At 37.8% G+C, this 15,098-nt stretch overlaps 1 protein-coding gene across 1 annotated transcript; it reads left to right on the top strand.

Annotated features, from left to right (window-relative positions):
* The first annotated feature begins 12,454 nt into the window (after nt 1-12,454).
* Nucleotides 12,455-14,757, top strand: LOC145087124 (DELLA protein GAI-like). The gene has a single exon (XM_079025028.1). The coding sequence runs from the start codon at nt 12,736-12,738 to the stop codon at nt 14,479-14,481; it is 1,746 nt and encodes a 581-aa protein (XP_078881154.1). The 5' UTR covers nt 12,455-12,735; the 3' UTR covers nt 14,482-14,757.
* Nucleotides 14,758-15,098: the final 341 nt, after the last annotated feature.

Below are 15,098 nucleotides of genomic sequence, written 5' to 3'. Positions count from 1 at the left end.
ATATATATATATATATATATATATATATATATATATATATATATATATATATATATAAACTAGTTTGCCAAAAACCTCGACAAAAAGGAAAAATATATCAAAAACTATTATTAAGTTTTTATGAAGCATGATTAACCATTGGAATAGAGATTTAATGATATTAGAATTACTAAATTATATAATTATGATATTTGAAGTAGTTTGACAAAAATAAAGTAATTTGGAGAACATAAAGTGAGTTGCTGAATATGAATAAGATACCTAAATGGTATATGGTATTTAGCAACCTATATGATATGATTAGCTTAGTTATATAACGAGACTAAATTAGATGAAATGAAAAAAGTGAAGTATTATGTCATTTCTGAAATCAGGTTTCTTAAATGTGAAAAGGAGCCTTAAGTAATTTTTTTTGAACGACAAGTAGGACTTTATTAGCACAAAACTAGCTAGGAGCTAGGAGGTACAAAAACAAGAGAAGAACAAAAAGATTGAACAAAAAAGAAAAAAAAACAAGGCAAATTTAAATCCTGCAATAGCATTCTAATATAGAATCACAACTTCATTCTATTCATCTTAATTGTAGACGTACCTTTCCGTTTACGAGCATTAATCTATAAGTATGAGAGGGATTGAACCCCGTGAGTCAGCATCAAATCCTTAAGTAATGATTAATGAACTTTGGAAATGAATGTGTAGGTAGGAAGAAAGAGTTGGATTGCAATTAGAAGTGGATTAGAGATTAGATGCTACCAAGCCTTCCCATTTGAGTATATGGGATTTTCCTTACTATTGGGTATATGACATGTAAATGAATTGTCTTTAAATATATGACATGTAAATGAACTGTATTTAAAATAAGTTGATAGTTTATATCTATGAACTCTTTTCAAAGATTAGCCAATATGTTGGATGAACTTTTTTTCAGGTGCATCTATTATGTTTTATGAATTATATTCAATGAACTTTTTTCAGGTGCATCTATTATGTTTTATAAACTATATTCAAAAAGTAGACTTTATGTTTTATAACCTCTTTTACAAGAGTTATAAAGTAGTGATTATGTTTTATGAACTCCTTTACAAGAGTAACTACTATGTTTTATGAGCTATTTCCATAGAGTAGTTATTATTTTTTTGAACTCTTTTTCTAGGGTGTTTATTATGTTTTATGAAATATTTTCTTAAAGTAAAAGATAATATCTTTGCAAATAGTCAACAAAGATAAAGCATGCTATGCGTTTTATTATCTAATGAGTCAAAGTTTATGTTGTCACGATATTACACGAAGCATTATAAATGTCTTTTAAGTTAGACATAGTTAGTACAAGCATATACTTATCCTGACACTTTAATGTGATTGATTTGCATAAAAGAAAGGTAGTAATCATGCATACATTTTATGTGATTTTCATAATAATTATAAATATCTAGACATATGTTTCACAAAAATGGGATAATAATGATGACTCTATTAGGATAATACCTTTCTTGGCGAAGTAGATGTCAAGTTATTATGATATCTTTACAAGTTCATATTTTGGTAAGCTTATTAAGGTGTCACCATTTATAATGGGTCCATATGAAAAAATGAAATGATACATAATCAATAGATCAAAAGAATCAGTTCACATATGGTATGTAAGAACCTAAAATTTAGACATATTTGTCTATTAGTTAAATATTAACCAAAAGGGGTAAAATGGTCATTAACGAGAATTTAGCAAGATTATGAATTTGTGACTTCATGAAAATGGCAAAGATAAGTTTAAGTCACTTATATGAGGTTAGATGAGTAAGTTCTAGAGAGACAATGCATGAGAAGATGAATTTTTGGTCAAAAGGGTAAAATGGAAATTTTATGCTTTTTAGGCCAAGTTTGTGACTTAATAGATTAAGAAGCGAATTAAGTCAAAGAGAAATGATTTACAAAGTTGTAGAGTATGTTCCTACCTTTGCATGGATATAACGATTATTGAAAATGGGTCATTAGTCAACATGGTAGTTGATTATGGTGTCGATGGATGACATACGAGTCATTACGATGTAACCGCCACCACCTCTACAGATGGACATTGCCATTTTCCAAGCAGTTGTAACAGCCGTTATGGCAGCCGCCATGGCACAAATCAGCACAAATGGTGCCGGTGGAACGGGAAGCGGTACCAATAATACTAACCAGGGAGATAGCCAGGGACACCCGAGACAATGTTCCTACAAAGACTTCACAAATGGCAAACCAAAGTCTTTCAATGGCAATGAAAGTGTCATTGCTTTAACAAGGTGGTTCGAGAAAACATAGTTTATGCTCGAAATCTGCGCATGCCCAAAAGCTAGCATGGTCAAATTCGCAGCCTGCATATTCATGGATAGAGCCCTATCCTGGTGGAATGGTTATGTCAAATCGCTGACTCTCCCAGTGGCCAACGCCATGAGCTGGGAGGACTTGAAGATTTTTATGCTAGCAGAATACTACTCGAGGGGTGAGGTGCAAAAGCTAGAACAAGAGATCTGGAACCTTACAATGAAGGACTCCGACATCACAACCTACACTGCCAGATTTAGTGATCTAGCAATACTATGTCCTGGGATGGTCACACCAAAAAGTAAAAAGGTGGAACGGTACATCTGGGGACTATCCCCCCAGATTCAAGGAAATGTGATATATGTAAACCCGTCCACTTTTGACAGTGCCAAACACTTGGCAAAAACACTTGTAGATCATGGAGTCCGCCAAGGTTTTATAACAGCCGTTCCCGAGCAAGCAAATTGGAGTGACAATAAGAGGAAGTTTTGGAACAAGAGGAAGGGCCATCCGAAACAAGAGCCCACTAAGAAACAACAAACTGTGGTGGTTCACGCTACTATTCCTGCCACTCCAGCACCCTCCAAACAATATGTTGGAACTCTTCCAAAATGCAACAACTGTGACTTTCATCATTATGGAGCTTGCCGAGAGAAGAACTACAATAATTGCAACAGGAAGGGGCATAAGTGTAACTAAGGTTACACCTTGTGTAGGGCATAAGTGTTGGATTAGCTGTCTAAGCTAATAATTAAATTAGTATAATCTTTAATTATTAGCAAAGTCATTTTGGGTTTCCCTCATACCTAGTAATTGACTGGAATGCTTTTTGGAGAGAGAGACTGATTTATTAATTTATTATATGATTAATAAATTAATTAGAAATCAAAATACATGATTTATTAATATATTATGAGAATAATATATTAATTAGACATAGTATTGGTTAATTAAAAAATTAATAAGAAATTAATTGGAGTTAATTTTGGGATTAATTGGATTAATTAAAAGTGGAAGGACTAAAGGTGACAATGTTCAAAATTTGATCATTGACCAATTCTAAAACCTCCCATAGGAGGGACGGATCTACAAGAGTTCTAGAGGGTTTCTAGAGCTTTTCTTGGGTTCTAAGGAAACTTGGATGCCTTAGGGGGAAAACAAAAGGATTAGGTTTATTTAAAAGGGACTTACCTTATCCTTAGCCTCCCTATCACCTATATAACCCCCCTTGGGTTATGATTTTCATAATTCAATTCATTCCAAAGAGAAAAACCAAAACTTTCCTTCATCCTCTCCCTTCTTAATCCTCCAACTTGTTAGGATTTGGATGTGAGCCATTAGAGGCACAAGACTTCTGATTCTTGCTTTCTGAAGACCAAAAAAGAAGGAATATAAGTTTATTTTCTATAATAAACTAAAGGTATGTTTTTCTAATAAACGTTTTGCTAATTTCGAAAATAACAATGTACTTTAGGGTTCTTGATATTCAATAGTTGTTTGCAAATCATAGTGAGAACATAGATCCTTTAAGGTGCATGTGAACTTAAGGTTTATGTTTTTCCGCCAAAATAAAATTTTGTAACATATAAAACCATCAGTGGTATCAAAACAATTATTCTCATTGATCTTGCACAAAGTTGAATAGATCAAAATTAGGGTTTATAGAAACTAAACCCTAAGGAGGCAAATTTCGAAAATCCCTACGGTTCTTGAAACCCTAGCCTCCATCCTCATATTTTTGATATTTGCAAGAGTTTTAGAAACCCTAGCCTCCTTTGCTTATTTTTTGAAAATTGAGGAGTCCCTTTTAGGGTTTACCTTGTTTCCTTATTTGTTATTTTTAAAGCGTTAAAAAATAAACAATTAAAACTTGATAAACCCTAGCCTATTTTAGAAAAATTAGAAGGATTAGGATTTGGATTAAATTTGAATTATGTTATTAATTAGTTAATTGTAAATAATTATTTAATCCATAATGATTTTGTTTGATTAAAAGATAAAGATTAAATCAAAATTGGTTTATTTTTAAATTAAATTAACTTTTATATTAATTCCAAAATTTTAAATTTAAACCTAGTATTTTTGAAAGGTTTTAAAATACACCTTATACTATATATATAATTAAAATATTAATATATTGTATGTATAAGACAAGTAAGTCAAATCGTTAGTACGCCTCATTTACGAAGCCATTTATTATATTCAATTATCAACAATCAACCCAAATACCCATCCCCATTATCTTCTTTATTTATTAAGGTTTTACCCTAAGAATCGATTATACTTTCTTCATTCATTCCTAAGGGTTTACCTAAGGAACTGGCACACAGTCCATTTGCTACCACGGTTTATACAACAGGCACTACGTCGCATAGTCACCAGGGTTCATACAATTGGCACTACGTCTCATAGTCACGAGGGTTTACACAATAGGCACTACGTCTCATAGTCACCTGGGTTTACACAAAAGGCACAAAGTCACATCGTCACCAAGGTTTATCAAATAGGCACGAAGTCGCATCGTCACCAAGGCTTACTCAATAGGCACGAAGTCGCATCGTCACCAACTATTCCATCTACCCATGTTCTACCCAACATTTTTGTAGATATAAATACAAACACAATTTAAATCATTTAACACCCGTATAAAAACATAAATTCCAAATCCATCTCAAATAGATAATTAATATATAACACATAGCACGTATTTTATAAAATACTTCATATTAATGTGTAAGATGAAAGTGACTATACACTCACTTGATCAGAAGATGATCGGGCAGCACTACGACTTGCAGAAGTAGTGTTTCTCCGTAGATCTGGAAGATCTTCACAAAAACCGGCTCCTCGCGGGCAGCGCTTCGGCTCGGGAATAACGCTCTTCGGGATCCTCGGGGCTTCAGATCTTGCTTCGGGGCTCGGAAATATTACCGGGGATTCGGGGTATAAACGACACGCAAAACGAGGCAAAAACTAGAGAGAAGAAAGAGTTTGAACAAGAGAAAATGGTTGATTTCGAGTTCTATTTATAGGCTGAGGGTTTGGGATTACGCGGGGCGTAATCTCAAATTACACAGGGCGTACTCAGTACGCGGGGCGTACTCGAGTTACGCAGGGCGTACTTTGACGTCATTGCATGCGTCGACTGGTGGCACTCGAGTATTGGTCAGACAAGTTGCACCCCATTGAGTACGCTGGGCGTACTCAAATTACGCTGGGCGTAATTTGACTCGTCGAACTTCTAAATTGCGTAACTTTCGCATACGAGCTCCGTTTTCGACGTTCTTTATATCCACGCGTAGGTGAGACTACGCTCTACAACTTTCGTTTAGACTCCGTTGGCTAATTTTGACTTTATTTTTATTATATTATTTTTAGTAGGCCAGGACTGGAAAACTCCGTTATAAATTCATAGGTTCTTCATACGACGTCCGTTTTCGCCTATCTTTTTATCGTTTCGCTACAATTGACGAGATTTTCGATTCTCGTTTAGATTGTTTTGGCTAAAAACCTCTCGATCTCAAATCGAGTATTCGGGCTGCATACTGCTAAGCTGAAACTTAGAAAAATCATAACTTCCTCATACGAAGTCAGATTTGGACGTTCTTTTTACGCACGCTCACGGTTTAACGAACTCTACAACTTTCATTTAGATCACTAAGGCTAAATATCGCTCTAACATAAATTCACTTTTTACGTCATTCAGCGTCGTGTTGGTTTTGTCGCGAAACTTCGACAGGTCATAACTTCTTCGTTATAATTCGGATTTCGACGTTCTTTATATGTACGGAATCCTTGTAACATATAATATAACCTAGTTAAGATTATTCATTCTAAATAATCTTCTATCATAAACTCATTTTTTTATGCTTATCGTCTTTAAATTGACTAGCTCTGATCTACGGGCGTTACATAGTTGATGCGAATAGGAAGTCAGTGGGAGCTCTTATGCGGAGAGCCTGGCAGAGTTGTACGTGAGGGATGTGGTATCGTGGCTTGGAGTACCGATCTTGATTGTTTCAGATCGAGATGCACGTTTCACTTCCAGATTCTGGAAGAAATTCCATGAGGAGTTGGGCACGAGGTTGCATTTTTAATACCGCCTACCACCCACAGAATGGTGAGCAGAGCGAGCGGACGATTCAGATGCTCAAGGACATGCTTCGGGCTTATGTATTGGATTTCGGAGGGAGTTGGGACACGTACTTACCCTTGGCTGAGTTTTCCTATAACAACAGCCATAATTCGAGCATTGTTAGTCCACCCTTTGAGCTGTTGTATGGGAGGAGGTGTCGGACTCCCATTTACTGGGGAGAGGTAGGGCAACGTGCGATGGGTAGTACAGAGGTTGTGCTTCAGACGACCGAGCAGATTCAGCAGGTCAGATAGAGGTTACTGACGGCCCAGAGTCATCAGAAGAGTTATGCGGATAGACGACGGTCAGATCTTGAGTTCCAGGTCGGTGACTTCGTACTCATGAAGGTATCTCCTTGGAAAGGAGTGATCCGGTTTAGAAAGAGGGGCAAGCTGGGACCCCGGTATATTGGTCCTTTTAGGGTGACCGCCAGGGTGGGCAGGGTAGCATACTGTTTGGACCTACCTGTGGAGTTGAGTCAGATTCATGATACCTTCCACGTGTCTCAGTTGAGGAAGTGTATTGTCGACGAGTCGGCAGTGGTACCATTAGAGGATATTCAGGTGGATGCGAGCCTGAACTATGTTGAGAGACCGGTGGCGATTATGGATTGAAAGATCAAGGTTCTTAGGAACAAGGAAGTGCCCCTGGTGCAGGTCCAGTGGCAACATCGGAAAGGGTCCGAGCTGACTTGGGAGCCGGAGCGAGAGATGCGTGAGCAGTATCCAGAGCTGTTTTCAGAGTAAGACTTCGGGGACGAAGTCTGATTCTAGTGGGGGAAAAGTGTAACATTCGGATTCCCAGGTACATTATTTATTCTTTATTTTGGAGGGACTCGGTGAGTTGATGCTTAGACTCGCCGAGTAGAGTCGCGAATTCCATCCGGGTTAATGACCGGACTCGACGAGTCCGTGCTGTTTAATGAAGCCCCAATTCCTGGGGATTGAGACCTATTTAAAGGGGCTTATAGCCACCAATTGCGGCTACCAGACCCCTGAGTGAAACCATAAGCGATCTAGAGCATTTGTGAGGAAGAAGATGCCATTTTTGATCCTTGTGTGGGTGTTTTTGCAAGAAGAAGGTGACCAAGGCAAGAGGGAGCTGAAGAGGGTGCTATTCTATGGATTTCAGAGCCTAAGGACTTCATATTGAGGTATATATTTGATCCTTCTTCAGTTTTGGGTGTTAATCCTTGAGAGTTCGGGTTTCTAGCCCATTTAGAGTGTGGATGATGGTGCAATTGGTCCCTTCTTATGTTGAGGCTTCGGATCTGGATCCAAAGAGGTCCAGAGACCTTAACTCCTTGATCTTTATGGGGTGACATTGGGTAATATGAGCTTAGGGTGACATATTGAGGCCATTTCTTCAAATAGAGACATTGGGTCTTTGCATGGGCATCAAGATCTAGACTTTACGTGTTTATATTGCTTAAGGAGGCCAGATATATGGGTTAGAGGAACAGATCTGACCTCAGGATGTCATTTGAGCTTGATCAAGGCATGAACTCGCCGAGTCCCAAGAACAGACTCGACGAGTAGGGCTAGGGTTTTCCCATAGTTCACTCAGTGAGTAACTTGCCGAGTTAGGGGAACGAATCGGTGAGTCAGAGAAAAATAGAGGACTGAAGTGCAAGGCGGAACTCGCTGAGTTCATATTGGGACTCGGCGAGTTGAGTCGGGGTGGCCCCGCGATTCATGTTAGGTGTAACCCGTCGAGTAGGGGAAAGACTCGACGTGTCATGCGATACTAGAGGGATAGTGGACACGCGTAGACTCGCTGAGTCGCCCAAGTGCACTCGGCGAGTCGGGTCAAAGTTTGACCGTTGACTTTGTTGACTTTGAGGGTTTGGTCAACAATGGGGTCTTTGTGTCAAGAGAGGGGTAAAATGGTCTTTTACCCTTCTGAGGGTGCCAAGAGAGAGTTGAGTCTAGTCTCGAGAGTTATATTTATGAGAGTATTTACTTTATGTGATTAGGCGGAGGCTAGACCATATTTCTACCGAGTCAGAGATTTACCAAGACATCTGAGGTGAGTTTTCTCACTATACTTTACCTAGAGTGGTAACAGAGTTATGTGACAGAGTTATTGTATGCTATCTATGCGATGTGTGGCACTGCATTATTTCTATGTGATTTATGATGTGTGTATATCAGAGTTAGGACCGGAAGGTCCAAAGAGCTAGGACCAGAGGGTCCACAGAGTTAGGTTTAGATTTATGTGCCAGTGTATTTGTATGCTATTTATTTTATGGGATTTATTGTGGTATGTGATGTGCGTGATTCAGACTTATCAGAGTTAGGACCTTTGGGTCCATAGAGTTAGGGCTAGAGGGTCCACAGAGAGCTGGGACTGGAGGGTCCCATCGAGACACACTGACCAGAGGGTCAACAGAGTTATAGCCTTGAGTGGCTAATATGTGTTAGAGTGGTATTTTGGGGAACTCACTAAGCTTCGTGCTTACAGTGTTTTGTGTTATATGTTTCAGGTTTTCTCAGGATCACGGGACAACACCGACTCGATTGTACACACCGGAAGAAGCGTTGGTTTTGAGGATCCTGGCCTATTAATTGATTGAACAAAAGAGTCATGTATTGTAATTTAAACAAAAGGGGGATTTTTATGAAAAGTGTTAAAGAGATAAACAATTTTAAACGAAAAATTTGTTTTAAAAATTTTGGTGTTACACTTTTCTCCCATTTTTAGATGTCTTAGGAAGATTGAAATGGTCTTCCCCATTCTTATGTACATGTTTTTCCTCAATTTTTTGAAGATGGTTTTTCAATTTCAAGTCAAGGTGAAACTGTTTTCCCTTCTTTAGAAAATGGTGGAACTGGACACCATGCCTCTTCAAATATTCCACCTCTTCCTCCAATGACTTTCCCAATATCTTGGATTCCTCAAGTCAAAAGATACGAAACTACTCAAGCCATATATGCATGTAGACATCAAAATGGAAATTATGTGTGTGCGCATGTCCTACAAATCAGTTTAACAAATTACATATGCATGAGTTCAATGAATTACGCCCTGTGTAATTTACAATCTACGCCCCGTGTAGAACCCTAATTCTAAAAAAATATAAACTTTTAAAACCATAAAGAAATGTACCTGAGGAACGGGTGTTACGATATGAGCCTCATAAGAGGCTAAGAAAGAGTAAGAGATGAAAAAGAAAAGAGTAGAGTAAAGAAAGTGAAAAGAATGATGGGATTGAGAATAAAGCAGAGCATGAGAGAAGAGGACAAATGATAGGCATGTAAAGATGAGAAAAGGATAAAAGAGATAGACGAATGAGAAGAATAGCAGTGTATGCTATTAAGGGAAAGAGATTAGATTACCGGGTATGAGAAAGAACAGAAGAAGTAATATAAGAAAAGTAGAAAGAATAACTCACCACACATGTTTGTCTGATGTAGTAGAGATTTTATGTTTTGCAAGTTCAGGTAACAGCCGTGGTACAAGAGGAGAAGGCAAGAGCGCAAGGAAAAGAAATATATAGTAGGTTGCTATTAGTGTATATCATTGTTGTTCTTTTACATAGTAGATTTTATCATAAACCCATGATTAAACCTGGGATTTAAAGTGTTTTAATTTTCAGTAGAATTCTGCATTGTAGATAAACTCTAATAATTCTCATAGATTAGATGTTAGAAAATCTGGGTCGTTACATGGTAGCTCGAAATAAATCGAGAATGCACGAAAGCTTGTATTGGAAGGTGGTAATGCATTGTATATATATAGTATTAGGGATTACATAGATTTTGAAGTAATATTATGTTGTAATTTGTAATCCTATTTTTCGGTAAAATTATTTTATGTTTCGTAAGCTTATGTTTCCAAGTAAGGTTATTATATGTCTTGAAAAACCTATTGTTTGTTGTAAAGGATTTGTAAAAATATTTCCTAATGAATGTTTATGATTTTTATATTTTCAAAAGTACAAATGTGTGATATTTTGAAAAGATTTTATGTCTAAAACAAATGTAACTCACAAGATATTTTTGTCTTATGTATTATGTTTTGAATGTCATGTATCTTAGCTACATGTTGTTTACCACTCGATAAGAGAACTGTATAATATAAAACTCACATGAGACTTTATCGATAAAAATAATGATAGGGAGATAAATTGTCTCCCTGGACATTATAGTCATGTCATTTATTGAGACAATGTTTGATTTGAGTTTAGTAACACCCCTGATTTATTGCCGTGTCAATATAGATTTATCCGGTTTGCCTAGAGGTCGTGCCAAATTATTGGTAGAAGTGTTATAGAGTATTTTGAAACATAAGAACAAGTTGACTCTGACTGTTTATGGTTATTACCGGAGTACACTTACCTTATCTTTCTGATGTCCTAAAAGGGATATATTATCTATATTGTTACATTGTACATCTAAACACAATGGTCCTCATGTTAAGAGCCACAAGTATCTTAGGTGTAAGGATTAAATAATCCATTTGGTTGAAAATAACTTATAACATCGATCCGTTAAATAATGATCTCAATAATATGTCTATCCAGAAATTGTTTGTAGCAAATGCAAGTGAATACAGCACAATATTTGCCTATATTCATCATACAAATGTGGTAGTTGATGCTAGATTTGTTGGTTTCTTCATCATGTGGATGTGGTAATTGGTGCTAGATTTGTAGGTCTTTTACACTTATGATCTCGATAAGAACCTTAATAACCCTAATAATAAGGTACCATGTGACTATTGATACTACGTAATTTTATTTGGAGTCATTTGATTGGGATCTGGATCCTAAGATTTTTAGTAGCTCAAAAAATAATAATTTCATATTTTGGTAATGATGTTCAATATCAAATCGTTTTTTTTTTTGGTCATTCATGCGAGGGATATCAAATAAAAAAAATAAAAGGGGGTTTAATTTAACATAAACGTATTTCTAGTCTGTTAACAAATTTACAAATTAAACAAGGTTTTATACATAAAAAGTAGATTTTTAATTACATTATAAATCTCACTACCTACATTTATGGCATATTACACTTACTTTCGATTGATTTCAGCGCAATCCCAGAAACCACACACCCATAAACATTTATTTTATTATACTATATAATAATAATAATTTTAATAATAAATATCAGGTGAATAAATATCAAGAATAGGGAATGTATTAAATGCACGTGTAGTAACTAATAAAAACCGGCGAGTGAAGGAGAAAAAAAGAAATATGAAAAACATATCTCAAGTGTAAAGGAGAGGGCCCCACCACGTCAATTTGTTTTTAAAAATGGTGTACGGTTATTATGGGCTCGAAAGTGCATGTAGGGGAGGTGCACTGCACTGCATCGCATCATCAGACACAGTCTCCATAACCCCCCTCATGTATTGCGGTGCAGCCACGCCTCTTTTTTATGCCACTTAAAACCTCTTGTCCCGCCACCCAATCCTTCTCTTTGCTTACATCTTCCAATTTTCATTCTACCCCCTCCACTTTCTTCATTCCACAAAATACCCCTTTACTTTCTAATTATTCATCCTTCACAATAAAAAAAAAAAAAATAGGTCGTTCGGCCGCCCGCTCAGCTTCCACAATTTACGAGGGATGCGACGATACACTAAGCAGTCTCATTCAGGACTATGTCGTATCGTCGTAACCTAAACTGTTGGTCATTTCTGTTTGAAACTGATACATCGATGTATACAGTTTAGGGATAAAATAGTATTATTGGATGTCTATTAATTGATATTTGTTTATTTTTAGGTCATATTCACATAATGAATGATTTACTCTACTTAAATATCTATAGTTTGAAGGAGTGGGATTATTATAACATCATTATTGGTGTTTTGAAGGTTGTAATTATATATAGTGAGGATGCTTTGTAAAATTGCATTGATACAAATGACAAGCATATCATAAAGGAACCTTTTGTATCTTCTCTTGGTATCATGTAACACAAGAAAACAATTTGTTACATTAAATAAAGTATTTATTTAGTTTTTTTTTATAGTATTATATTATTTGTTTTAGTTTTTGGAAAAGGAAAGAAACGGAATAAAAAAGGAAATATAATTATTAGGGGGTCTTGGTCTGGCCTTATCTCCTTCTCCAGTTCATCTTGTGTTCCTCTCTTGAAGCTCGAGCCCCCACCCTTCACGAGCACTTGCCTCTTGCTTTCCAAACTAAAAAGAAGATTCAACTATTACTACTCCTATACTACTTTTACACAAACCCCAATCCTCCATTCGATTTCATCCAAGTTTCTTTAACCAATTGATATACAGATCTTTTCATCAGTCTACGAATTTAATCAGCCATGAAGAGGGATCGTGAGCGTGAGCGTAAGAAGGAAGCAAAGCCATCGTCGTCGTCTTCAATGGCGGTTGGAATTGGAAAGGCCAAAGATTTGCATCAGTCGTTGCCGGATTCCGGCGGAATGGATGAGCTTCTGGAAGTGTTGGGTTACAAGGTGAGGTCAACGGATATGGCGGATGTAGCCAAGAAGCTTGAGCAGCTTGAAATGGTGATGGGTGAAGATGGGATTTTGCAACTGTCTGATACTGTTCATTACAACCCTTCTGATCTATCTGGTTGGGTTCAGAGCATGCTCTCCGAGCTCAACACCAACAGTTCTGATAATTCGTCTTCCACCAACTTCGGTATCGTTCTCCCCGGCGAATCCTCCTCCACCACCATGATTGATTTCTCCAACAACAAACAAATTGATACCCAACAAACCGGTGGTAAGATGTACGACGATGATCCATATGATTTGCGTGCGATTGCAGGTGGTGCTATTTACGGGACAACCGCAGAGGAGTCTCCGGTGTCTAGAAACGGAATTAAACGAATGAAAGCGGCAGCTCCTGGATCTGAAGCTGTTGACGTACCGCCGGAATCGCCGAAACCGGTGGTTCTCGTCGATTCTCAGGAGGTTGGGATACGATTAGTTCACACGTTGATGGCCTGCGCGGAGGCGGTGCAGCAGGACAACCTGAAACTAGCCGACGCTCTTGTCAAACACGTGGGTCTCCTGGCGGCGTCACAGGCTGGCGCCATGGGGAAAGTCGCCACCTATTTCGCCGGTGCACTTGCTCAGAGAATCTACAAGATCTATCCTCAAGATGGGCTTGAAACTTCATGTTGGGAAATTTTACAGATGCATTTCTATGAAAGCTGTCCTTACCTCAAATTCGCACACTTCACCGCCAATCAAGCCATCCTCGAAGCATTCGCCGGAGCAACCCGCGTACACGTTATTGATTTCAGCTTGAACCAAGGGATGCAATGGCCGGCGCTTATGCAAGCTCTGGCATTACGCGCCGGCGGTCCACCGGCTTTCCGTCTAACAGGAATTGGGCCACCGCAACCGGATAACACCGATGCGTTACAGCAAGTAGGATGGAAATTAGCCCAATTAGCAGACACAATCGGAGTCGAATTTGAATTCCGCGGGTTTGTTGCAAATTCATTAGCTGATATCGACGCATCGATGCTTGATATCCGACCGTCGGAGGTCGAAGTGGTGGCGGTGAACTCCGTTTTCGAGCTCCACCGCCTCTTAGCTCGTCCCGGCGCCGTCGAGACGGTGTTGAATTCAATCAAAGCAATGAAACCGAAAATAGTGACTCTCGTGGAACAAGAATCTAACCATAACGGCGCCGTTTTTTTAGACAGGTTCAACGAAGCTTTACATTACTATTCCACCATGTTCGACTCGTTGGAAAGCTCGGCGTTGACTCAACCTCTCAGTCAAGATTTAGTGATGTCGGAGGTGTACTTAGGGCGGCAGATATGTAACGTGGTGGCGTGCGAAGGTACAGACCGAGTTGAACGCCATGAGACACTGAGTCAATGGCGGAACCGGTTAAACTCAGCCGGGTTCGACCCAGTTCACCTGGGGTCCAATGCTTTTAAACAAGCGAGCATGTTGTTGGCTTTGTTCGCCGGCGGCGATGGGTACAGGGTGGAAGAAAACGACGGGTGCTTGATGTTGGGGTGGCATACGAGGCCATTGATTGCCACCTCCGCTTGGCAACCTGGCAGTACTATTATCGAGTGATGAGAATGAGTCAACCCGGGAATGGATTCTGGTGAACTCAGTAGCTGTAATGAGTGGAATGGGAGACATCGATAGAGAAAGAAAGACCCATACGAGTCAAATCAAGTCTTTTCATAATTTACATTTCACACACCCGAGTCAGCTTTTTTTACGTTTTTTCCACTACTTTCTTTAAGTGGTTGATGTTTTTTTTACTCGTTTAAATGGGAGTCGTTTGTACTTTTACTTTGTGGGGTTTATACCCCAAATTTTATGTTTATATTTTTTTTTCTTTTATTTTTAATAAAACGTCCGTGAGAGTTCCGGTTATTAACAAGTTTGAAGAAAATTTGATTATTATAATTATAAAAACCATTTAAAGTTTAATTTAATAACATAACAACAGGAAAGATAATAGAAATTCGCAATTTAAATTAAAAACGTGATTAAGTATGTTACTTTTTCTGTTGCAATATTGTAATGGAAAAGATAACAGATCTGATCACAGTTTAAATTACACTCTAACTAAATCTGTTACTTTTTTATGTTACAAATATCAAATTTAACTAACAAGAAATCACTAAACCTTTTTAATAATAAAAAATTCAGGAAAAAAAAAACTTATTGATAACGAATAT

This window comes from Lactuca serriola, chromosome 2 (assembly GCF_051521515.1).
Source record: "Lactuca serriola cultivar US96UC23 chromosome 2, Lser_US96UC23_V15, whole genome shotgun sequence".
NCBI classification, from domain to species: Eukaryota; Viridiplantae; Streptophyta; class Magnoliopsida; order Asterales; family Asteraceae; genus Lactuca; species Lactuca serriola.
The sequence above is the reverse complement of the archived record's forward strand: the minus strand, read 5'-3'. Positions and strand labels throughout refer to the sequence as shown.

Excerpts from the sequence above, each read along its gene's own strand:
- LOC145087124 (XM_079025028.1), top strand. The coding sequence starts at position 12,736 with ATGAAGAGGGATCGTGAGCGTGAGCGTAAGAAGGAAGCAAAGCCATCG.